General features: G+C 39.2%; 1 protein-coding gene across 1 annotated transcript in view; it reads right to left on the reverse strand.

The window, feature by feature from the left end:
* Positions 1-27,832, reverse strand: part of TEX11 (testis expressed 11) — a 374,728-nt gene that overhangs the window by 287,508 nt on the left and 59,388 nt on the right. The window contains exon 8 of the mRNA XM_028482531.1: positions 1,980-2,060. Within this exon, the coding sequence (XP_028338332.1) occupies positions 1,980-2,060 (81 nt within the window). The remainder of the gene's footprint in view (positions 1-1,979; positions 2,061-27,832) is intronic.

Raw genomic sequence — 27,832 nt, forward strand, 5'->3', positions numbered from 1 at the left:
ATATACCATGTTCTTGGATTGGAAGAATCAATATTGTGAAAATGACTATACTACCCAAAGCAATCTACAGATTCCATGTAATCCCTATCAAACTACCAATGGCATTCTTCACAGAATTAGAACAAAATAATTTACAGTTGGTATGGAAACACAAAAGACCATGAATAGCCAAAGCAATCCTGAGAATGAAAAACAGAGCTGGAGGAACAGGCTCCCCAACTTCAGACTATACTACAAAGCTACAAAATCAAGACAGTATGCTACTGGCACAAAAACAGAAATATAGACCAATGGTACAGGATAGAAAGCCCAGAGATAACCCCACACATATATGGTCACCTAATTTATGACAAAGGAGGCAAGAACGTACAATGGAGGAAAGACAGCCTCTTCAGTAAGTTGTGCTGGGAAAACTGGAGAGCTACATGTAAAAGAATGAAATTAGGACACTCCCTAACACCATACACAAAAATAAACTCAAAATGGATTAAAGACCTAAATGTAAGACCAGACACTATAAAACTCTTACAGAAAAACATAGGAAAAACACTCTTTGACATAAACCACAGCAAGATCTTTTTTGACCCACCTCCTAGAGTAATGAAAATAAAACAAAAATAAGCAAATGGGACCTAATGAAACTTAAAAACTTTTGCACAGCAAAGGAAACCATAAACAACATGAAAAGACAACCCTCAGAATGGGAGAAAATATTTGCAAATGGAACAATGGACAAAGGATTAATCTCCAAAATATACAAACAGCTCATGGAGCTCAAAATCAAAAAAACAAACAATCCAATTAAAAAATGGGCTGAAGACCTAAATAGACATTTCTCCAAAGAAGACATACAGATGGCCAAGAGGCACAGGATAAGATGCTCAACATCACTAATTATTAGAAAAATGCAAATCAAAACTACAATGAGGTAACACCTCACACCGTCAGAGTGGCCATTATCAAACAATCTAGAAACAATAAATGCTGGAAAGGGTGTGGTGAAAAGGGAACCCTCCTGCACTGTTGGTGGGAATGTAAACTGATACAACCACTATGGAGAACAGTATGGAGGTTCCTTAAAAAACTAAAAATAGAACTACCCTATGACCCAGCAATCCCACTACTGGGCATATACTCTGAAAAAACCATAATTCAAAAAGGGACATGTACCACAATGTTCACTGCAGCACTATTTACAAATAGCCAGGACATGGAAGCAACCTAAGTGTCCATCAACAGATGAATGGATAAAGAAGATGTGGCACATATATACAATGGAATATTACTCAGCCATAAAAAGAAACAAAACTGATATATTTATAGTGAGGTGGATGGACCTAGAGTCTGTCATACAGCGTGAAGTTAAGTCAGAAAGAGAAAAACAAATACTGTATACTAACATATACATATGGAATCTAAAAAAAATGGTACTGATGAACGTAGTGGCAGGGCAGGAATAAAGACACAGACATAGAGAATGGACTTGAGGACACAGGGTGTGGAAGGATAAGCTGGGACGAAGTGAGAGAGTAGCATGGACATATATACACTACCAAATGTAAAATAGCTAGCTAGTGGGAAGCAGCTGCATAGCACAGGGAGATCAGCTCGGTGCTTGGTGACCACCTAGATGGGTGGGATAGGGAGGGTGGGAGGGAGTCTCAAGAGGGAGGGGCTATGGGGATATATGTATGCATATGGCTGATACACTTTGTTGTACAACAGAAGCTAACACAGTATTATGAAGCAATTATACTCCAATCAAGATCTATTAAAAAAAAATAACCCGTATCACTTATTCAAAAACCCTTTCTAGTAAAGAACAAAGGAAGCAAAATATTTCAAAGCTTGGCTAAGTAAGTAGATCTGATCTAAAATATAATCTCTAAAGGATCACATGAAGTAGTAATGATTCTTCCTAGAACTTGATATAGCATATTTTCAAATGCTTGGAGAATAAAGGCAGAGATTTCACTCACCATTTTGGGCAGCCTTATCAACATTTCTTTACAGCGCAGTATACATGTAGATGCTCTTTGAAAATCCTCTTGAGCAACTGCCTGGGAAAACAAAAAAAAATGTCAGTAATTGGTTAAAATGAAATAACAAGCTATTTGTCTATAAGTCAAATCTAACATATTTTTAACTGGTGTTAAAAAGTCTTAATTTCTTTTCTAATCTTAGCAATGCTAACTGGTTGAGCTAAACATAATAGCCAGCTCAAAATACAGAGAAATAAGTGATAAGAATCTTGGGTAAGACAAAGTTGACACTGAATGACAAGAGTTATTTCATTTTTCTGGAAATATCAAAATAGGTGTATTATACAATCTTATGTTATTATATTATGATATAATGCCATGTCTGATAGATGTTTCCCCAGCTTGAAGAGCTCTTGTATTTATCTCCACATTAGAGGAGTTTTTTACATTAAATAGCAGTCTTTTGTCCTAAAACAGGCTCATAGTAACTTCATAGTCTGAAATGCTGTGAACATCTGCTATGAAAGGCAGTTTAGTGCAATCCTATCTTGGAGCTAGAAGAGCTACTCTGATATTTATTACGTATAACCTTGAACCTTATGCTCTCATGGCTTTAGCTTCCTCATGTATAAAACGAGGATACTGTACTAAATTATCTCTTAAGATTTCTTTCAGCTCTACCATTCTATGACACTCAAATGAACGAACACATCAATCACACATTACTTTCACACGTGTAGAAGAGGCTTGTTTCTGTCATTAAAGAATTTAGCTGATGAGGCATACTAAAAGAAACGTGGACATATACAAAAAAATAATTTTCTTAAGTACTTTCTCGGGGGAAAAATCCCTACATTCACTATTTTCTTTTCTCTTCCTTATGTGGTGTCAAATATTTTTGTGCTTTGGAAAATAAAAGAATTGAGTAGAGAGAAGAAAAGATGAAGAATGTAAGAAGCCAGCTTCTCTCTAGTTTTCTCCTCTATCTACTTGCTGAATCTTAAGCTTGACATTTTGCTGAGTAGATACCCTTCTCTAAGGCTTTAATACTAGATTTTGTTAAAGGAGAAAAAAACTGTAAGCACAAGAACCTCAATAAGCCAAATCTCAATTATCTATAGAGATTACAAAATAATATTCTCATCTATACAAATAAATGTTTGATGAATACGTGCTAATTGATTCATTATTCAAGGTGAAGAAAATCTTATTATAAAAGAGATACACTGAGTGACAAACATCATATCAGAGGAGGATGCTTTCTGTTCTTAAAAGATATAAAACAAGCCTTTAATAGTCAAAAAATCCATAAAGTGTCTATCAATACTCAGATTTTACAAAGGTCCAAAGGTCTTTTCATGTTTTCCTAAAACTTATTGAGGTAGAAGGCAACTATTAAAAAACTTATTCAATGAGAAATTGATAAAATACAATTTATTGGTTTTTTCTTGTTAAAAAAGAATATGTGACTTTTACAGAGATCTTTAAAAATACAGAATATTTTTAAAGAATAAAATCAACTGTAATCTCCAAACTCAGATGATCACTACTGATATTCGGGTATATTTCCTTTCAAAACCATCTAGGTTTATATTTATAGAGTTTGGATCTTGTTTTATGGTTTTATTTAATTTCTAAATTTGAATTGTTAAGTAAACAATCTAACATTAAACATCTTTTTCTTTCAACAACAAAAAATATACTGAGATTTTATCTCAGAAGAAATAAGAGGTCTAATAATTCAAACTAGTTTTGAAAATTTATTCATCTTGTTGGGCCAGAAATCAATATTTCAAATCCAAACAATATAGAATTCCAGTAAAAGAAGTCTTAAGGAAGAGGCAGCATGATGTAATGCTGTAGAAACCTTTGGTGAGCATCATACTTACCAGTGGAGCTTTCTGAAAATCACATGCCCAGGTCCCACCATTTGGAGATTCTGAATCATTAGGTCTGGGATGATGCCCAGCCTATACTGATGTAGTAAAAAGAATACAGGATTTGGATTCCCAGCTTCCCCTCTTCTTTGCTCAGTGAACTTAGGCAAGTCACAACCTCTTTGAACCTCAATTTCCTTAATCGTAAAATAGGGATAGTAATGTCTACCACATAGGGCTGATCTTATGAGGATCAAATGAGATCACAGATATGAAGGCACTTTGTAAACTGTAAGGCAGTGCACAAAAATGTTAACATATTTAACAGTCAAAACTACCACCAGTGCCAAGAATTGTAACAAAGGAAGTTATCTGTTCTTGTGTGGTACTCACTGCTTGTCAAATCATATGCTAGCAGGTCTATAAAGTATTACAACTTACACTGATGGATCAAGGAATCTTAAGTTTCCCTTCCTTAGAAGAGAGAAGAAAAACTCCAAGGTTAGACCTGAACTGCTGCTGCAAAGGATTATTGCCATTATGCAAGGAATTAAATGCTAGACAGACTATCACCTAATATGCTAAGTGATGATGATAACACAATCAATCCAAAGACAGTAAACTATGCTGAATGGATCCACTAAAAATTTATGCTAACTTCAACTGGACCTTCACTTTAGCTCAGCAAATAAGAATGTTACAGCTCCTAGTACCATGTCAAGTATATAGTAAATGCTCAGTAAAAATTAGTTCCCTTCTTTGTTGATTTTCTTAGGTCATTTCCCACCCAGATGTTCCAGCCCTTCTTCGTATTCTTCAAGTGCTCCATAACATACCACAAACTCCTAACTGCACCTCTCCCAAAAATTACTTCACCTTCCACCTTATTAAAAAAAACTCATGCGCTCCTCAACATCTAATTCTTCTTTGCAGTGTAAAATACCTAACGTATGTCCCTTTCCTAACCAGATAAAATTCACAATCTTCTTAATTTTCAGAGCATAATTAGTTGTTTACCTTTTGTTTTACTGTGGAACTGGAACTTCATTCAGATGAAAGCAATTATCCTAGTGTAATGTATCTGCTTATACATCTGTATCTTCCACAAAACTTACCTTAAGTTCCTATAAGAGAGGTACCACACATTAACGTGATTATTTTTTTGGCCACACCACTCACGTGGCTTGCGGCAGGGGTCCCTAACCAGACCACCTAGCAGGAGGTGAGCGGCGGGCCACTGAGCGAAGCTTCTTCTGTATTTACAGCCACTCTGCATTGCTCACATTACCACCTGAGCTCTGCCTCCTGTCAGATCAGCAATGGCATTAGATTCTCATAGGAGTGTGAACCCTACTGGGAACTGCACATGCGAGGGATCTAGGTTGCACGCTCCTTATGAGAATCTAATGCCTGATGATCTGAGGTAGAGCTGAGGCAGTGATGCTAGCGCTGGGGAGTGGCTACAAATACATATTATCATTAGCAGAGAGGTTTGACTGCACAGAGACCATAATAAATCAATCGCTTGCAGACTCATATCAAAACCCTATCAGTGAGTGGCGAGTGACAATTAAGCTGCATCTGGTGGCAGGCTTTATAGTGGCAAGTGAGTTGATGTACTTCAATTGTACAGTTGCATCTGGTGGCAGGCTTTAAGTCAGGATCCGACACTTACTTTAGTCTGCGCATGGCCCACCCATTAGTCTATTTACCACTTTCGTCCACGCCTCCTTCCCGCACTGTGTGCTTGTCTCAACCACAGTTTTGGTAAGCCCACGAGCTAACCCTAGCCAAAATGAGTAAAAAACAAACGTGCTAGAGAGCTTCTTTGAAAAGGGGGGAAAGACCCAATGATGAGAAAGCAGAAGACGCTAAGACTGCCAACAAAAAGAAAGCTGCATTTAAAAGAAAGTACCAAGAGTCCTTCTTAAATTACGGGTTCATTGCAATGGGTGATTCACATTCTCCAAGCCCGCTTTGTATAATATGTGGTGACCAGCTAACCAACGAAGCCATGAAACTGCTTTGCCACATGGAGACCAAGCACCCTGCATTAAAAGATAAGCCTTTGGGGTTTTTCAAAAGAAAAAAACATGAACATGAAGAACAGAAGCAATTATTGAAGGCCACCACTTCATCAAATGTGTCTGCACTGAGAGCATCATTCTTAGTGGCTAACTGCATTGCTAAAGCTAAGAAGCCCTTTACTACTGGTGAAGAGTTGATCCTGCCTGCTGCTAAGGACATCTGTCGTGAACTTTTAGGAGAGGTGGCACGTATTCCTCTTTTGGCTAGCACCATACTAGATGACTTGATGAAATAGTAGAGGATATTGAGGCACAATTGTTAGAGAGGATTAATGAGTCACCATGGTATGCAATCCAACTTGATGAGTCTACTGATGTTGACAACAAGGTAAGAATGCTTGTTTTAGTGTGACATATTTTTCAGGAGGATGTGCATGAGGATATGTTATGTGCACTTTTGTTGCCAACCAACACCACAGCTGAATAAATATTCAAGTCTTTGAATGATTACATATCAGGAAAACTGAATTGGTCATTTCGTGTCGGTATATGCACGGACGGAGCAGCTGCCATGACTGGATGGCTTTCTGGTTTCACTACTCGGGTCAAAGAAGTCACTTCTGAATGTGAGTCTACGCACTGCGTCATCCATAGAGAAATGCTGGCTAGCCGAAAAATGTCACCTGAACTTAATAACATTTTGCAGGATGTGATTAAAATTATCAACCACATTAAAGTACTTGCCCTTAACTCACATCTGTTCGCGCAGCTCTGTGAGGAGGTGGACACAGAGCACACACGTCTTCTCTTATACACAGAAGTGAGATGGCTTTCTAAAGGTGGATCACTGGACAGAGTTTCTGAGTTATGAGAGCCACTCCAGAGATTTCTTTAGAAAAACAGTCACCACTGCCAGCGCATTTCAGTGACACAGAATGGGTCACTAAACTTGCATACTTGTGTGACATATTCAACCTCCTCAACGAACTCAATCTGTCACTTCAGAGGAGAAGGGTAACTGTGTTCAAGTCGGCAGATAAAGTGGCTGCATTCAAAGCCAAACTGGAATTATGGGGGTGACGAGTGAACATTGGGATTTCTGACATATTTCAAACGTTAACAGAGATTTTGAAAGAGACTGAGCCAGGGCTTTCTTTCTCCCAGCTGGTAAATGATCACCTATCTCAGCTTTTAAAAGAGTTTGAGCATTACTTCCCAACCACAAAAGACCCCCAAACGGGGAAGGAATGGATCTGCAACCCATTTGTGAATAAGCCAGGTGAATCGACTTTGTCCATGCTAGAAGAGGATCAACTGCTTGAGATCGCAAATGATGGTGGCCTTAAAAGTATGTTTGAGACAACTTCAAATCTCCATACATTATGGATTAAAGTCAAAGCGGAATAATCCTGAGATTGCCACAAAAGCACTGAAAAGCCTGCTTCCATTTCCAACATCCTATCTTCGTGAAGCAGGGTTTTATGCGGTGACAGCAACCAAAACGAGATTACGGAGTAGACTGGACATAAGCAACACACTTCGGGTGTCACTGTCTCCCATCACCCCCAGATGTGACAGTCTAGCTGCAGGAAAACAAGCTCAGGGCTCCCACTGATTCTGCATTATGGTGAGTTGTATAATTATTTCATTATATATTACAATGTAATATAAATAGAAATAAAGTGCACCATAAATGTAATGCACTTGAATCATCCCGAAACCATCCCGCCCCTCTCCGGTCCATGGAAAAACTGTCTTTCACAAAACCAGTCCCTGGTGCCAAAAAGGTTGGGGACTGCTGGCTTGCGGGATCTTAGTTCCCTGACCAGGGATTGAAAGCTGGCCATGGCAGTGAAAGCACCAAGTCCTCACCACTGGACCGCCAGGGAATTCCCTGGTCTTTTTCTCTCTAGTGCACAGAGCACTGACTTATATAGCAGGCACTAAATAAATGTTTATCCCTCTGTACACGTATTTGATCAGATTCATTTCCATCTCCTTCTGGTATATGACCCATTAATTACGCCTTCCTCTTTATCTAACTCCTCCAATCTTCTTCCTGCCTTTTTATATTCTACCTATAATGTGTTCCTATATATTCTATTTTTTTTTTTTTGTGGTACGCGGGCCCCTCACCGCTGTGGCCTCTCCCCCTGCGGAGCACAGGCTCCAGACGCGCAGGCCCAGCGGCCATGGCTCACGGGCCCAGCCGCTCTGCGGCATATGGGATCCTCCCAGACCGGGGCGCGAACCCAGTTCCCCTGCATCGGCAGGCGGACGCGCAACAACTGCGCCACCAGGGAAGCCCCTATATATTCTATTTTGAAAATAACGTTCCTTTGACTGTGCTTCTCTCAGCAGCTACAACTCAATTTTTCTTCTCATTGTCAAACATCCTGACAGAATATGCTATATTAATGATTCTCAAATTTTAGCATAAACAGAATCATATGGAAGTCTTGCTAAAACACAGATTGTTGGACCCTACTTCCAGAATTCTGATTCACTGAGTCTGGGGTGGCACCCAAGAATTTTCATTTCAAACAAGTCCCCAGGTGATATTGATGCTGCTGGTCCAGGAACCACACTTTGAGAATCATGGCTCTAGACCAATCCTACACCAAAACAGTTCTGATTCTTTTTTTTAAATAGTTGATTGATTCTTTCATTGATTGATTTTTTGGCTGCGTTGGGTCTTCGTTGCTGCGTGGGGGCTTTCTCTAGTTGTGGAGAGCAGGGGCTACTCTTCATTGTGGTGCACAGGCTTCTCATCAGAGTAGCTTCTCTTGTTGCAGAGCACAGGCTCTAGCCACACGCAGGCTTCAGGAGCTTCAGCACGCGGGCTCAGTAGTTGCGGCACACAGGCCCTAGAGCACGCAAGCTTCAGTAGTTGCAGCTCGTGGGCTCAGTAGCTGAGGCTCATGGACTCTAGAGCGCAGGCTCAGTAGCTGTGGTGCACAGGCTTAGCTGCTCCGTGGCATGTGGGATCTTCCTAGACCAGGGCTTGAACCCGTATCCCCTGCACTGGCAGGCGGATTCTTAACCACTGCACCACCAGGGAAGTCCCAGTTCTGATTCTTTTTGGTCTCAGGGCCCTATAACTCTTAAAAATTGAGGACTCAAAGAGATTTTGTCTATCTACCTTAAAGCTATCAATATTTACCATATTATAAATTAAAACGGAAATTTTAAAAATATTTATTCATTGAAAAATGAGGTTGAATATGTTAATATAAATAACACATTCTTGTGAAAACTATATTTTCCAAAAATAAAAAAAATTAGCAGAAAAGTACCATTGTACTACATTTTTACAAATCTGTAAATGGTTTAATAGAACACCTGGATTCTCATATCTGATTCTGCATTATACCTACTATAATGTTGTTTTGATTGAAGTATACGAAGAAAATCCATTCTTACAAATATATGCAGTTGGAAAATAGTCTTTTCAGATAATTGAAGCTATTCCTCTTTGATACAACACCAAAACTAAGCAAGTGGCAGCTTCTTAAAGGTTAGTTGCAGTGTGAATTCTGGAACCACACAAATGAACTTTTCATGAATGAATTTTTACATTAAAACCCATGGATCTATCTTACACTTTGACTCCATCTTTTACCCATGCATGATTTTGTAACAATATGAACTGGTAATTTGGAAAATACTGGTTAACTGAGTTATACAGCTATACCAAGGTTGCCACATTCCATTATAACATGTCCAAAAAAATCACATTCATCCTCACCACTCTTATTCAACGTAGTATTGAAAGTCCCAGCCAGCACAATAGGCTAGAAAAGGAAATAAAGGAAATACAGATTGGAAAGGAATAAAACTGTCCCTATCTGCAGATGACATGATAGTTAGTCTACACAGACAATTCCAAGAAATTTACAAAAAAATTCTAGAATAAGTGAATTCAGCAAAGATATAAGATGCAAGATCCGGCTTCCCTGGTGGCACAGTGGTTAAGAATCCACCTGCCAATGCAGGGGACACGGGTTTGAGCCCTGGTCCGGGAAGATCCCACATGACGTGGAGCAACTAAGCCCGTGCACCACAACTACTGAAGCCCACACACCTAGAGCCTGTGCTCCACGACAAGAGAAGCCACCACAATGAGAAGCCCACGCACCACAACGAAAGAGTAGCCCCCGCTCACCGCTGCAAGTAGAGAAAGCCCACGACCCAACGCAGCCAAAAAAAAAAAGATGCAAGATCAACATAAGAAAATCAATTTTACAAGAATCACTCCTAGAATGGTGACTTAAAGATCTCTGAAACTCCATTCCTCCAGGAATGCAATGAGGACTTGGGCAAAAATTGTCAAAATTAACTTTTTCAGAACTCTGGAAATTAAAAAAGAGTTTGCAATGATCTTAGAGGTGTTTACTCAATAAAATCAGCTGATTTTTCTTGAATAAAAGAACTTGGTAAGGCCAACAAGCCTGTAGTAGTTTAAATTGCTCATTTGGGCTTCCCTGGTGGCGCAGTGGTTGAGAGTCCGCCTGTCGGTGCAAGGGACACGGGTTCATGCCCTGGTCCAGGAAGATCCCACATGCCGCGGAGCGGCTGGGCCCGTGAGCCATGGCCGCTGAGCCTGCATGTCTGGAGCCTATGCTCCACAACGGGAGAGGCCACAACAGTGAGAGGCCCACGTACCAAAAAAATAAAATAAAACAAAATAAAATAAATTAAAAAATAAATTGCTCATTTTATCCCCCTCTCCAGCCCTGCAAAAGCCTTGAAAACCAGTAGATTGGGAACCATATTAGCTTAGGAGGCAATGAAAAGGACAGAATGAGTTTGGAGGAGCCAAAAAAGCCCCATCCCCAGAGAATCATCACTAATTGACCAGTCTGGCAGCTCCATGGAAAAGCCCCATTCATAGGTCTTTTGTTTTGAGATATAATTCATATACCATAAAATTCAACATTTTAAAGTGCACAATGAACTGCATTTTAAAACCACTGAAGTGGTTTTTAGTATATTCACAAGGTTGTGCAACCATCACCACTATTTCCAGAACATTTGCATCATCCCCAAATAAAATCCTGTACCCATTAGTAACCACTACCCATCACCTTTTTCTTCCAGCCCCTGGCAACCAATAAGCTACTTTCTATCTCTATGGATTTGCTTATTCTGGAAATGTGATATACACAGAGTCATATAATATAATACATGGCCTTTTATATCTAGCTTCTTTCACCTAGCAAAGTGTTCTCAAAGTTCACCCATGTTGTATCATGGATTAAATATTCCATTATATGGGTATGCTACATTTTGTTTATCCATTCATCAGCTGATTGACATTTGGATTGTTTCCATTTTGTTTTGGGATTTTCTTTTATTTTTTTATATCATATATATTTCTTATTGAAGTATACTTGATTTACAGTATTATATTACTTTAGGTGTACAGCACAGTGATTCAGTATTTTTACAGATTATACTCTTTAAAGCTATTACAAGATAATGGCTATAATTCCCTGTGCTATACAATATATCTTTGTTGCTTATCTACTTTATACACAGTAATTTGTATCTCTTAATCCCATACCCTTAAATTGTCCCTCCCCGCTTTCCCTCTCCAGTTGCTTCCTTTTTGGAGCTATTATGAACAATGCTGCTATGAATTTGTGTTACAAGCATTTGTACGAACATATGTTTTCAATTCTCTTGTGCATATACCTAGGAGTAGAATTGCTAAGTCATATGGAAGCTTTATGTTTAGCTTTTTGAGAACTTCCAAACTGCTTTCGACAGCAGCTGCACCATGTTACATTCCCACCAGCAGTGTATGAGGATTTCAATTTCTCCATATCTTCACCAACACTTATTTTCCATTTTTGTATTTATACATATCTGAGTGTCTGCAAAGTGGCATCTCGTTGTGGTTTTCATCAGCATTTCTCTAATGACTAATAATGTTGAGCATCTTTCCATGTGCTTATTGGCCATTTGTTTATCTTCACTGGAGAAATGCCTACTCAAGTGTTTTGCCCATTTTAAATTTGAATTATTTATACTTCTTTGTTGAGTTCAAAGAACTCTTTATGTATTCTAGATGCGAGATAATTATCAGTTATATGACATGCAAATATTTTCTCCCATTCTGTAGCAGCCCACTGACTTCATAGTGTCTTTTGATGAACAAAAGTTTAAAATTTTGTGACTTCCCTGGTGGCACAGTGGTTAAGAATCCGCCTACCAATGCAGGGGACACAGGTTCGAGCCCTGGTCCGGGAAGATCCCACATGCCGTGGAGCAACTAAGCCCATGCGCCACAACTACTGAGCCTGCACTCTAGAACCCGCGACCCACAATTACTGAGCCCGCGTGCCTAGAGCCCGTGCTCCGCAACAAGAGAAGCCAGCGCAATGAGAAGCACATGCACCACAACAAAGAGTAGCCCCCACTCACCACAGCTAGAGAAAGCCCGCACACAGCAATGAAGACCCAACACAGCCATAAATAAATAAATAAATAAATTTATTTTTATAAAAGAAAGTTTAAAATTTTGGTGAAGGCCAATCTAGAGATTTTTTCTTTGCTTGTGCTTGAGGTGTCATATCTAAGAAATCATTGCCTTACCTAAGGTCACAAAGATTTATACCTCTGTCTTATTCTACGAGTTTTATATTTCCAACTCTAACTTTTAGGTATTTGACCATAAATATGGGGGGTTTATTTCTGGACTCTCAGTTCTTTTCAACTGATCTATATGTCTGTCTTCATGCCAGGGGCACACTATCTTGATACTATAGTTTTGCAGCAAGTTTTGAAATTAAGAAATGTGAGTCCTCCAACTTTGTTCTTTTTCAAGATCGTTTTGCCTGTTTTGGGTCTCATGAGTGCTGATATGAATTTTAGGATAAGGGTGTCAATATCTGCAAAAAACAAGGAAGCTGGAATTTTGACAGGGATTGAATTCAATCTGTAGATCAATTTGGGGGAATACTGCCATCTTAACAATATTAAGCCTTCCAATCCATGAATATAGAATATTTTTCCATTTATTTTGATCTTCTTAACTTCTTTCAATAAAATTTTATGGCTTTCTTTTACTTCTTTTGTTAAATTTATTCATGAGTATAATCCCTAAATAAAATTCTCTATGCTCGAATGACATGATCTTATATAGAGAATATCCTAGAAATCCACACAAAAAAACTAGAAGAACTAATAAACAAGTTCAGCCAGGTTACAGTGTACAATAAACAAAAATCAATTGTATTTCTATTCACTAACAATGAGTAAACCAAAAATGAAATTAAGAAATCTATTCCATTTAAATTACAACAAAAAATTAAAAATTAGAAATAAATTTAACAAAAGAACTGCAAGACTTTTACACTAAAAACTACACAACATTGTTGAAAGAAATTAAAGAAGGCCTAAATAAACAGAAAGATATCCCATGTTCACAGATCAGAAGACTTAATAGTCTTAAGACGGCAATGCTCTCCAAATTAAGCCAAAGATTCAATGCAATTCCCATCAAAACTCTAGCTGGCTTTTTCTGCAGACACTGACATGCTGATCTTAAGATTCATCTAAAAATTTAAGGGACCCACAACAGACAAAACCATTTTGAAAAAGAACAAAGTCATAAGGCTAACACTTACTATTTCAAAATGTACTACAAAGCTACCATAGTCGAGACTATGATATTGGCATAAGGAAAGACATATAAATCAATAGAATAAAACTAACAGTCCAGAAAGAAATGCTTACATTTAGGGTCAATTGATTTTTGACAAGGGTGCAAAGACAATTCAATGAGGAAAGAATAGTCTCTTTTTAAAAATGGTGCTAGGACTGGATACCCAATACAAAAGAATGAAATTGCATACCTACCGCATGTCATATGAAAAATTGACAGAAAGTAGATCAAAGGCTTAAATGTAAAGCTACAAGCTATAAAATTCTTAGACTAAAATACAGGAGTAAATCTTCATGATCCTGGATTAGGCAATGGTTTCTCAGATATGACGACTAAAGCACAAGCAACAAATGAAAATAATAGATGTCAATTCTCCCCAAATTGATATATATGCTGAACATAATTCCAATGAAAATTCCAGCAAAAACTTTGTGTAAATGTGGACAAGATTATTCTAAAATTTATATGTAAAGAAAAAGGAATTAGAATAGCTAAAATAATTCTGAAAAATAATAATAAAATGGAAAGAATGACTCCACACATTTTCAAGACTTTATAGCTACAGTAACCAAGACAGAGTGGTATTGAAAGAAGGATACACCCATAGATCAAAAGGAGAGAATAGAGATCCCAGAAAGAGATCCATCCACACAAGTATGGCCAACTGACATTTAACAAATGTGCAAAAGCAATTCAATGGCGGAGGGATAGTCTTTTCAACTAAAGGTGCTGGAGCAACTGGATATCCATAAACAAAAAAGGAACCTCAACCTAAACCTCACAACTTACACAAAAATTAACTCAAAATCAATAATAGATTTAAACGCAAAAGGTAAAGCTATAAAACTTTTAGAAGAAAATATAAGAGAAAATCTTTCAGATCTAAGGCTTGGTGAAGAGTTTTGAGACAGAATACCAAAAGCATAATCCATAACAGAAAAAAATCAATTGGACTTCATCAAAATTACTTTTGTTCTGAAACCCGATTAAAAGACTGAACAGACAAGCTACAGACTAAGTGACAACATTTACAAACACATATTTGACAAAGAACTCAAATCTAGAATATATAATTCTCAAAATTCACAGTAAAAAAAAAAATAAAACAATCCAATTACAAAATGGCCAAGAGACAAGAAGAGACATCTCACCTAAGAGTATATGCAAATGGCGGGACTTCCCTGGTGGTACAGTGGTTAAGAATCCAGCTGCCACTGCAGGGGACATTGGTTCCAGCCCTGGTCCAAGAAGATCCCACACGCGGCGGAGCAACTAAGCCCGTGCGCCACAACTACTGGACCTGCACTCTAGAGCCCACGACCCACAACCACTGAGCCACAACTACTGAAACCCATGCGCCTAGAGCTTGTGCTACACAACAAGAAAAGCCACCACAAGGAGAAGCCCACACACCACAACAAAGAGTAGTCCCCACTTGCCGCAACCAGAGAAAGCCCGCACGCAGCAACAAAGACCCAAAGCAGTCAAATAAACAAATAACCAAATTTTTTTAAAAAGAGAATATACAAATGGAAAATAAGTACATTAAAAAAATCAACATCATTAGCCATTAGTGAAAGGCAAATTAAAACCGATGAGATATCACTACACGTCTAATAGAACAGCTAAAATAAGTCACAATACCAAATGCTGGCATGGATGCAGAGAATGGGATCTCTCATATATTGCTGGTGGGAATTAAAATGTCACATCCACTCTAAAAAACAGTTTGGGAGTCTCTTTAGAAATAAATACCTAGGGGTTTACCTTGTGGCGCAGTGGTTGAGAATCTGCCTGCCAATGCAAGAGACATGGGTTCGAGCCCTGGCTGGGAAGATCCCACATGCCGCGGAGCAACTAAGCCCGTGTGCTACAACTACTGAGCCTGAGCTCTAGAGCCCGCAAGCCACAACTACTGAGCCCACGTGCTACAACACAGAAGCCTGTGCGCCTACAGCCCATACTCCACAACGAAAAGCCATGACAATGAGAAGCCCGCGCACCGCAAAGAAGAGTAGCCCCCACTCACCACAACTAAAGAAAGCTGGTACACAGCAATGAAGACCCAACACAGCCATAAATAAATAAATAAATAAATAAATAAATAGGTAGAGGGGAGCTCCAAGATGGCAGAAGAGTAAGACGTGGAGATCACCTTCCTCCCCACAAATATATCCGAAATACATCTGCAAGTGGAACAACTCCTACAGAACACCTACTGAACGCTGGCAGAAGACCTCAGACCTCCCAAAAGGCAAGAAACTCCCCACGCACCTGGGTAGGGCAAAACAAAAAAGAAAAAAGAGACAAAATAATAGGGACAGGACCCGCACCAGTGGGAGGGAGCTGTGAAGGAGGAAAGGTTTCCACACACTAGGAAGCCCTGTCATGGGCAGAGACTGCCGGTGGCAGAGGGGGGAAGCTTCGGAGCCACAGAGGGGAGCGCAGCAACAGGGCTGTAGAGGGCAAAGCGGAGAGATTCCTGCACAGAGGATCGGTGCCGACCGGCACTCACCAGCCCGAGAGGCTTGTCTGCTCACCTGCCGGGGCGGGCAAGGGCGGCTGGGAGCCGAGGCTCGGGCTTCGGAGGACAGATCCCAGGGAAAGGACTGGGGTTGGCTGCGTGAACACAGCCTGAAGGGGGCTAGTGTGCCCCAGCTAGGTGGGATGGAGTCCAGGAAAAAGTCTGGAGCTGCCGAAGAGGCAAGAGACTTTTTCTTGCCTCTTTGTTTCCTGGTGCGTGAGGAGAGGGGATTAAGAGCGCCGCTTAAAGGAGCTCCACAGACGGGCGCGAGCCGAGGCTATCAGCGCAGCCCCAGAAATGGGCATGAGACGCTCAGGCTGCTGCTGCAGCCACAAAGAAGCCTGTATGCTGGCACAAGTCACTATGCACACTGCCCCTCACCTCAGACCTCCCAAAAGGCAAGAAACTCCCCACGCACCTGGGTAGGGCAAAACAAAAAAGAAAAAAGAGACAAAATAATAGGGACAGGACCCGCACCAGTGGGAGGGAGCTGTGAAGGAGGAAAGGTTTCCACACACTAGGAAGCCCTGTCATGGGCAGAGACTGCCGGTGGCAGAGGGGGGAAGCTTCGGAGCCACAGAGGGGAGCGCAGCAACAGGGCTGTAGAGGGCAAAGCGGAGAGATTCCTGCACAGAGGATCGGTGCCGACCGGCACTCACCAGCCCGAGAGGCTTGTCTGCTCACCTGCCGGGGCGGGCAAGGGCGGCTGGGAGCCGAGGCTCGGGCTTCGGAGGACAGATCCCAGGGAAAGGACTGGGGTTGGCTGCGTGAACACAGCCTGAAGGGGGCTAGTGTGCCACAGCTAGGTGGGATGGAGTCCAGGAAAAAGTCTGGAGCTGCCGAAGAGGCAAGAGACTTTTTCTTGCCTCTTTGTTTCCTGGTGCGTGAGGAGAGGGGATTAAGAGCGCCGCTTAAAGGAGCTCCACAGACGGGCGCGAGCCGAGGCTATCAGCGCAGCCCCAGAAATGGGCATGAGACGCTCAGGCTGCTGCTGCAGCCACAAAGAAGCCTGTATGCTGGCACAAGTCACTATGCACACTGCCCCTCACGGGAGCCTGTGCAGCCCACCACTGCCAGGGTCCCGTGATCCAGGGACAACTTCCCCGGGAGAACACACGGCACACCGCAGGCTGGTGCGACGTCACGCCGGCCTCTGCCGCCGCAGGCTCGCCCTGCACTCCGTACCCCTCCTCCCCCCGGCCTGAGTGAGGAAGAGCCCCCGAATCAGCTGCTCCTTTAACCCCGTCCTAAATAAGAACAGACGCCCTCAGGCAACCTACACGCAGAGGCAGGGACAAATCCAAAGCTGACGCCAGGAGCTGTGTGAACAAAGAAGAGAAAGGGAAATTTCTCCCAGTAGCCTCAGGAGCAGTGGATTAAATGTTCAAAACTAACTTGATCCTGCATCTGTGGAATACCTGAAGTGACAATGAATCATCCCAAATTGAGGAGGTGGACTTTGGGAGCAATGATATATATATTTTTTTCCCTTTTTCTCTTTTTGTGAGTGTGTATGTGTATGCTTGTGTGTGTGATTTTCTCTGTATAGCTTTCCTTTTACCATTTGTCCTAGGGTTCTGTCTGTCCAATTTTTGGTTTGTCTTTTAGTATACCTTTCAGGGCTTGTTATCATTGGTGGACTTGTTTTTTGCTTTGGATGTTCACTTCTTTCTTTCGTTCTTTTTAATTACTTAAAAAATTTTTAATAATTATATTTTGTTTTTTATAACATTTTTATTTTATTATATTTTATTTTATACTTTTCTTTCTCTCCTTTTTTTCTCCCTTTTATTCTGAGCCAGGTGGATGACAGGATCTTGGTGTCCGGCCATGGGTCAGGGCTGTGCCTCTGAGGTGGGAGAGCCAAGTTCCAGACATTGGTCCACAAGAGACCTCCCAGCTCCACGTACTATCAAATGGCGAAAATCTCCCAGACATCAGCATCTCAATGCCAAGACCCAGCTCCACTCAACGAACAGCAAGCTACAGTGCTTGACACCCTATGCCAAACAACTAGAAACACAGGAACACAACCACACCCACTAGCAGAGAGGCTGCCTAAAATCATACTAAGGTCACAGACACCCCAAAACACACCAGCAGACATGGACCTGCCATCAGAAAGACAAGATCCAGCCTCATCCACCAGAACACAGGCACTAGTCCCCTCCACCAGGAAGCCTACACAACCCACTGAACCAACCTTAGTTAGCCACTGGGGGCAGACACCAAAAACAACGGGAACTATGAACCTGCAGCCTGCAAAAAGGAGACCCCAAACAGAGTAAGTTAAGCAAAATGAGAAGACAGAGAAACACACAGCAGCAGACACCAAAAACAACAGGAACTACGAAACTGCAGCCTGTGAAAAGGAGACCCCAGACACGGTAAGTTAACCAAAATGAGAAGACAGAGAAACAGCAGATGAAGGAGCAAGGCAAAAACCCATGAGACCAAACAAATGAAGAGGAAATAGGCAGTCTACCTGAAAAAGAATTCAGAATAATGACAGTAAAGATGATCCAAAATCTTGGAAATAGAATGGAGAAAATACAAGAAACGTTTAACAAGGACCTAGATGAACTAACGGGCAAACAAACAATCATGAACAACGCAATAAATGAAATTTAAAATTCTCTGGAAAGACTCAACAGCAGAATAACTGAGGCAGAAGAACAGATAAGTGACCTGGAAGATAAAATAGTGGAAATAACTACTGCAGAGCAGAATAAAGAAAGAAGAATGAAAAGAATTGAGGACAGTCTCAGAGACCCCTGGGACAATATTAAACGTACCAACATTCGAATTACAGGGGTCCCAGAAGAAGAAGAGAAAAACAAAGGGACTGAGAAAATATTTGAAGAGATTAGAGTTGAAAACTTCCCGAATATGGGAAAGGAAAGAGTTAATCAAGTCCAGGAAGCACAGAGACTCCCATACAGGATAAATCCAGGGAGAAACACACCAAGAAACATATGAATCAAACTATCAAAAATTAAATACAAAAAAATTATTAAAAGCAGCAAGGGAAAAACCACAAATAACATACAAGGGAATCCCCATAGGTTAACAGCTGATCTTTCAGGAGAAACTCTGAAATCCAGAAGGGAGGGGTAGGACATATTTAAAGTGATGAAAGGGGAAAACCTACAACCAAGATTAGTCTAGCCAGGAAGGATCTCATTCAGATTTGATGGAGAAACTAAAACCTTTACAGACAAGCAAAAGCTAAGAGAATTCAGCACCACCACACCAGCTTTACAACAAATGCTAAAGAAACATCTCTAGGCAGGAAACACAACAGAAGGAAAAGACCTTCAATAACAAACCCAAAACAATTAAGAAACTGGTAATAGGAACATACATGTCGATAATTACCTTAAATGTAAATGGATTAAATGCTCCAAATAAAAGACACAGGCTGGCGGAATGGATACAAAAACAACACCCATATATATGCTATCTACAAGAGACCCACTTCTGACCTAGGGACACATACAGACTGAAAGGGATGGGACGGAAAAAGATATCCCATGCAAAGGGAAATCAAAAGAAAGCAGGAGTAGCAATTCTCATATCAGACAAAATAGACTTTAAAATAAAGACTATTACAAAAGACAAAGAAGGACACTACGTAATGATCAAGGGGACAATCCAAGAAGAAGATATAACAATTGTAAATGTTTATGCACCTGACATAGAAGCACCTCAATACATAAGGCAAATATTAACAGCCATAAAAGAGGAAATCGACAGTAACACCATCAGAGTAGGGGACTTTAACACCCCACTTTCAACAATGGACAGATCATCCAAAATGAAAATAAATAAGGAAGCACAATCTTTAAATGATACATTAAATAAGATGGACTTAACTGATATTTATAGGACATTCTATCTGAAAACAACAGAATACACTTTCTTCTCAAGGGCTCATGGAACATTCTCAAGGATAGATCATATCTTGGGTCACAAATCAAGCCTTGGTAAATTTAAGAAAACTGAAATTGTATCAAGTATCTTTTCTGACCACAATGCTATGAGACCAGATATCAATTACAGGAAAAAATCGGTAAAAAATACAAAACACATGGAGGCTAAACAATAATCTTTTCTAACCACAATGCTAAGAAACCAGATATCAATTACAGGAAAAAATCGGTAAAAAATACAAAACACATGGAGGCTAAACAATACACTACTTAATAACCAAGAGATAACTGAAGAAATCAAAGAGGAAATCAAGAAATACCTTGAAACAAATGACAATGAAAACACGACAACCCAAAACCTATGGGATGCGGCAAAAGCACTTCTAGCAGGGAAGTTTATAGCAATACAATCCTACCTTAAGAAACAAGAAACATCTCAAATAAACAACCTAACCTTACACCTAAAGCAATTAGAGAAAGAACAAAACACCCCAAAGTTAGCAGAAGGAAAGAAATCATAAAGATCAGATCAGAAATGAATAAGAAATGAAGGAAACGATAGCAGAGATGAATAAAACTAAAAGCTGTTTCTTTGAGAAGGTAAACAAAATTGATAAACCATTCGCCAGACTCATCAAGAAAACTAGGGAGAAGACTCAAATCAATACAATTAGAAATGAAAAAGGAGAAGTAACAACTGACACTGCAGAATTAAAAAGGATCATGAGAGATTACTACAAGCAACCATATGCCAATAAAATGGACAACCTGGAAGAAATGGACAAATTCTTAGAAATACACAAACTTCCGAGACTGAAACAGGAAGAGAAAGACAATATGAACAGACCAATCACAAGCACTGAAATTGAAACTGTGATTAAAAATCTTCCAACAAACAAAAACCCAGGACCAGATGGTTTCACAGGGGAATTCTATCAAACATTTACAGAAGAGCTAACACCTATCCTTCTCAAACTCTTCCAAAATATAGCAGAGGGAGGAACACACCCAAACTCATTCTATGAGACCACCATCACCCTGATACCAAAACCAGACAAAGATGTAACAAAAAAAAAAAAACTAAAATCCAGTATCACTAATGAACATAGATGCAAAAATCCTCAATAAAATACAAGCAAACGGAATCCAAACACACATTAAAAGGATCATACACCATAATCAAGTGGGGTTTATCCCAGGTATGCAAGGATTCTTCAATATATGCAAGTCAATCAATGTGATACACCATATTAACAAACTGAAGAATAAATCCCATAAAACTGGAAAACTGGACAGCTACACGTAAAAGAATGAAATTAGAACACTCCCTAACACCATACACAAAAATAAACTCAAAATGGATTAAAGACCTAAATGTAAGGCCAGACACTATCAAACTCTTAGAGGAAAACAGAGGCAGAACACTCTATTACATAAATCACAGCAAGATCCTTACTGACGTCATGTACCACAATGTTCATTGCAGCTCTATTTACAATAGCCAGGACATGGAAGCAACCTAAGTGTCCATCAACAGATGAATGGATAAAGAAGATGTGGCACATATATACAATGGAATATTACTCAGCCATAAAAAGAAACGAATTTGAGTTATTTGTAGTGAGGTGGATGGACCTAGAGTCTGTCATACAGAGTGAAGTAAGTCAGAAAGAGAAAAACAAATACCATATGCTAACACATATATATGGAATCTAAATTTTTAAATGTTCGTGAAGAACCTAGGGGCAAGATCGATGGCCATCATCAAAAAATCTAGAAACAGTAAATGCTGGAGAGGGTGTGGAGAAAAGGGAACACTCTTGCAGTGTTGGTGGGAATGTAAGTTGATACAGCCACTATGGAGAACAGTATGGAGGTTCCTTAAAAAACCAAAAATAGACCTACCATACGACCCAGCAATCCAACTGCTGGGCATATACCTTGAGAAAACTATAATTCAAAAAGAGTCATGTACCACTGAAGCTCTATTTACAATAGTCAGGACATGGAAGCAACCTAAGTGTCCATCAACAGATGAATGGATAAAGAAGATGTGGCACATATATACAATGGAATATTACTCAGCCATAAAAAGAAACGAAATTGAGTTATTTGTAGTGAGGTGGATGGACCTAGAGTCTGTCATACAGAGTGAAGTAAGTCAGAAAGAGAAAAACAAATACCATATGCTAACACATATATATGGAATCTAAATTTTTAAATGTTCGTGAAGAACCTAGGGGCAAGATCGAATAAAGACGCAGACCTACTAGAGAATGGACTTGAGGACACGGGGAGGGGGAAGGGTAAGCTGGGACAAAGTGAGAGAGTGGTAGTGCATATATGGACATATATACACTACCAAATGTAAAATAGTTAGCTATTGGGAAGCAGTCGCATAGCACAGGGAGACCTGCTCGGTGCTTTGTGACCAGCTGGAAGGGTGGGATAGGGAGGGTGGGAGGGAGGGAGACACATGAGGGAAGAGATATGGCGATATATGTATATGTATAACTGATTCACTTTAATAAAGCAGAAACGAACACACCATTGTAAAGCAATTATACTCCAATAAAAATGTTTTTTAAAATTTTTTAAAAAAGAAAGAGAAAAAAACTATTATGTATAAAATAAGCTACAAGGATGTATCGTGTAACACAGGAATATAGCCAATATTTTATAATAACTATAACTGGAGTATAACCTTAAAAATTGTCAATGATTATATTGTACACATGTAACATATAATATTGTACATCAACTATACGTCAATAAAAAAATTAAATAAAGCACTTAGGTTTTTTTCTCACATGAACTGCTATCAAGCCAAATGTACCCCTGACACAGTGTATTATATAGGGAGTTGGTTTCTTAAATATTGAAATTTTATAGGCTTGAGGAGTTTAAGTAACAGCCCAAGGTCATACAGCAAGTTCATGTAATAGTTAAGATATAAGACCAAGACCTGCTGGACTTCATATCAGTTTTTTATAGTAGTTGCATTAAAGTAGCCCAAAAAGGATATTAACATTACAAGGCAAGCCAAAATTACCACAAGGGGTTCTCTTTTTAAATAGTCAACCTACGTTGCAGGGTAGGGAGAGTTAGACTAAAAGCCAGAAAATCTTGGTTCTGGTCTTAGATCTTCAACTAACTCACAGCTTCTCTCTGAACCTCAGTTTCATCATTTAAAAAATTAGAAGCAATTAAACAAAACCTAAATAAATGGGTAGATGTCTCACATTCATGGATCAGAATACTTAACATTATTAAGATAGCAATACTCCTCAAATTGATCCAGATTGAATGCTATTCCTATCAGGATACCAGCTGATTTGTTGCAAAAATTGACAAGCATATCCTAAAATTCATATGGAAATGCAAGACACCCAGAAGAGCTGAATAACCCTGAAAAATAACAAAGCTCTAAACTCACAGTTCCTGATTTCAAAACTGACTACATAGCTACTGTAATTAAGACAGTGTGGCACTGGTAAAAGGACAAACATATAGATCAATGGAACAGAATCAGAAGTCCAGAAATAAACCCTCACATTTAGGATAAATTAATGTTTTCTTTAAACATAAAGTCTTTGATTGAGAAGCTGCACAAATTAACTCCAAATTACTGCCACAGAGAAGAGGAGGCTTCAAGGCACAAAACTTGTTGCTGCACTCCATCTTACTTTATCGTACTGCCTTCACTCAAGTACTAGAAGCTAAAAGCCATCCCTTTTACAGTACTACATCTTTTCATCTTTGCTCTTGCCCCCTGTAGTTTCATTAAAAGACAATGAACGTTTTAAGGTAGTCAAATGGAAAATATAAAATTGCACCATTTTTTCAAAGCTTAAGGTATTTCTGTTCTCAAGCATGAGAAGAATTCAAAATAACATACTTGGTATTTTATTACACTCCAATCCCTGTGTCATGTCCTCATCAAAAGGCTCTTGGTTGGAATAGCCTTTGAGAATCGGAAAGGTGGTGCAATCCCAGACTGATAAATACAGGTAAAATTTTTTAAAACAATGGCCAAATTAGATCAATTTAATTTAATTTGTTCTCTAGATTAAACTTGATTTTTAGTTTCGAAGATAATATTATTGTAACTCTCTATTCCTCCTATGTTTAGTTGACACCGATCTAAAAATTATAGCCCTTTTTTTGGCTTTTTTTTAACGTCTTTATTGGAGTATAATTGCTTTACAATGGTGTGTTACTTTCTGCTTTATAACAAAATGAATCAGCTATACATATAAATATATCCCCATATCTCGTCCCTCTTGCATTTCCCTCCCACGCTCCCTATCCCACCCATCTAGGTGATCACAAAGCACCGAGCTCATCTCCCTGTGCTATGTTGCTGCTTCCCACTAGCTATCTATTTTACATTTGGTAGTGTATGTAGGTCCATGACACTCTCTCACTTCCTCCGAGATTACCATTTCGCCTCTCTGTGTACTAAGTCCATTCTCTATGGCGGCATCTTTATTCTTGCCCTGCCCCTAGGTTCTTGAGACCTCTTCTTTTTTTTTTTTAGATTCCACATATATGTGTAAGCATACGGTATTTGTTTTTCTCTTTCTGACTTATTTCACTCTGTATGACACACTCTAGGTCCATCCAACTCACTACAAACAACTCAAATTCGTTTCTTTTTATGGCTGAGTAATATTCCATTGTATATATGTGCCACATCTTCTTTATCCATTCATCTGTTGATGGACACTTAGGTTGCTTCAATGTACTCGCTATTGTAAACAGAGCTGCAATGCACACTGTGGTACATGACTCTTTTTGAATTATGGTTTTCTCAGGGTATATGCCCAGTAGTGGGACTGCTGGGCTGTATGGTAGTTCTATTTTTAGTTTTTTAAGGAACCTCCATAGTGGCTGGATGAATTTACATTCCCACCAACAGTGCAAAAGGGATCCCTTTTCTCCACACCCTCTCCAGCATTTACTGTCTGTAGATTTTTTGATGATGGCTATTCTGAGTGGTGTGAGGTGATACCTCAGTGTAGTTTTGATTTGCATTTCTCTAATGATTAGTGATGTTGAGCATCCTTTCATGTGTCTGTTGGAAATCTGTATATCTTCTTTGCAGAAATGTCTATTTATGTCTTCTGCCCATTTTTGGATTGGGTTGTTTGTTTTTTGATATTGAGCTGCATGAGCTGCTTGTAAACTTTGGAGATTAATCCTTTGTTAGCTGCTTCGTTTGCAAATATTTTCTCCCATTCTGAGGGTTGTCTTTTGGTCTTGTTTATGGTTTCCTTTACTGTGCAAAAGCTTTTAAGTTTCATTAGGTCCCATTTGCTTATTTTTGGTTTTATTGCCATTTCTCTAAGAGGTGGGTCAAAAAGGATCTTGCTGTGATTTATGTCATAGTGTTCTGCCGATGTTTTACTCTAAGAATTTGATAGTGTCTGGCCTTACATTTAGGTCTTTAATCCATTTTGAGTTTATTTTTGTGCATGGTGTTGAGGAGGGTTCTAATTTCAAACTTTTATGTGTAGCTGTCCAGTTTTCCCAGCAACACCTATTGAAGAGGCTTTCTTTTCTAGATTGTATATTCTTGCCTTCTTTATCAAAAATAAGGTGACCATATGTGCGTGGGTTTATCTCTGGGCTTTCTATCCTGTTCCATTGATCTATATTGCTGGTTTTGTGCCATTACCATACTGTCTTGATTACTGTAGCTTTGTAGTATAGTCTGAAGACCGGGAGCCTGATTCCTACAACTCTGTTTTTCTTTCTCAAGATTGCTTTGGCTAATCGGGGTCTTCTGTGTTTCCCTACAAAATTGTGAAATTTTTTGTTCTAGTTCTGTGATAAATACCACTGGGAGCTTAAGAGGGATTACACTGAATCTGTAGAATGCTTAGGGTAGTAGAGTCTTTTTCACAGTGTTGATTCTTCCAATCCAAGAACATGATATATCTCTCCATGTGGTTGTATCATCTTTAATTTTTTTCATCAGTGTCTTAGAATTTTCTACATACAGGTCTTTTGTCTCCTTAGGTAGGTTTACTCCTAGCTATTTTATTCTTTTTGTTGCAGTGGTAAATGGGAGTGTTTCCTTAATTTCTAATTCAGATTTTTCTTCCTTACTGTATAGGAATGCAAGAGATTTCTGTGCATTAATTTCGTATCCTGCTACTTTACCAAATTCATTTATTAGCTCTAGTAGTTTTCTGGAAGCATCTTTAGGATTCCCTTTGCATAGCATCATGTCATCTGCAAACAGTGACAGCTTTACTTCTTCTCTTCCGATTTGGATTCATTTTCTTTCTTTTTCTTCTCTGAGTGCTGTTGCTAAGACTTCCAAAACTATGTTGAGTAATAGTGGTGAGAGTGGACAACCTTGTCTTGTTCCTGACCTTAGTGGAAATGGTTTCAGTTTTTCACCACTGAGAATGATGTTGGCTGCGGGTTTGTCATACATGGCCTTTATTACGTTGAGGTAAGTTCCCTCTATGCCTACTTTATGGAGGGTTTTTATCATAAATGGGTGCTGAATTTTGTCAACAGCTTTTTCTGCATCTATTGAGATGATCATATGGATTTTCTCCTTCCATTTGTTAATATGGTTTATCATATTGATTGATTTGCATATATTGAGGAATCCCTGCATTCCTGGGATAAACTCCACTTGATCATGGTGTATGATCCTTTTAATGTGATGTTGGATTCTGTTTGCTAGTATTTTGTTAAGGATTTTTGCATCTATGTTCATCAGTGATATTGGTCGGTAGTTTTCTTTCGTTGTGACATCTTTCTCTGGTTTTGGTATCAGGGTCATGGTGGGCTCATAGAATGAGTTTGGGAGTGTTCCTCCCTCAGCTATATTTTGGAAGAGTTTGAGAAGGATAGGTGTTAGCTCTTCTCTAAATGTTTGATAGAATTCGCCTGTCAGGCCATCTCGTCCTGGGCTTTTGTTTGAAGATTTTTATCAGTCTCGTTTTCAGTGCTTGTGATTGGTCTGTTTACATTTTTTTTCCTCGTTCGGTCTCAGAAGGTTGTGCTTTTCTAAGAATTTGTCCCTTTTTTTCCAGGTTGTCAATTTTACTGGCATATAGTTGCTTGTACTAATCTCTCATGATCCTTTGTATTTCTGCAGTATCAGTTGTTACTTCTCCTTTTTCGTTTCTCATTCTATTGATTTGAGTATTCTCCCTTTTTTTCTTATGAGTCTGGCTAATGGTTTATCAATTTTGTTTATCTTCTCAGAGAAACAGCTTTTAGTTTTATTGTTCTTTGCGTTTCTTATGAGTCTGGCTAATGGTTTATCAATTTTGTTTATCTTCTCAGAGAAACAGCTTTTAGTTTTATTGATCTTTGCGACTGTTTCCTTCATTTCTTTTTCATTTATTTCTGATCTGATCTTTACGATTTCTTTCCATCTGCTACATTTGGGTGTTTTTTGTTCTTTCTGTAATTGCTTTACGTGAAGGGTGAGGTTGTTTATTTGAGATGTTTCTTGTTTCTTGAGGTAGGATTGTATTGCAATAAACTTCCCTCTTAGAACTGCTTTTGCTGCATGCCATAGGTTTTGGGTCATCCTGTTTTCATTGTCATTGGTTTCTAGGTATTTTTTGATTTCCTCTTTGATTTCTTCAGTGATCCCTTGGTTATTTAGTAGTGTATTCTTTATCCTCCATGTGTTTGTATTTTTTACAGAAATTTTCCTGTAACTGATACCTAGTCTCATAGCACTGTGGTCGGAAAAGAGACTTGATACAATTTCAATTTTCTTAAATTTACCAAGGCTTAATTTGTGACCCAAGATATGACCTATCCGGGAGAATGTTCCAT

Source organism: Physeter macrocephalus, chromosome 21 (genome assembly GCF_002837175.3).
Source record: "Physeter macrocephalus isolate SW-GA chromosome 21, ASM283717v5, whole genome shotgun sequence".
Classification (NCBI taxonomy): domain Eukaryota; kingdom Metazoa; phylum Chordata; class Mammalia; order Artiodactyla; family Physeteridae; genus Physeter; species Physeter macrocephalus.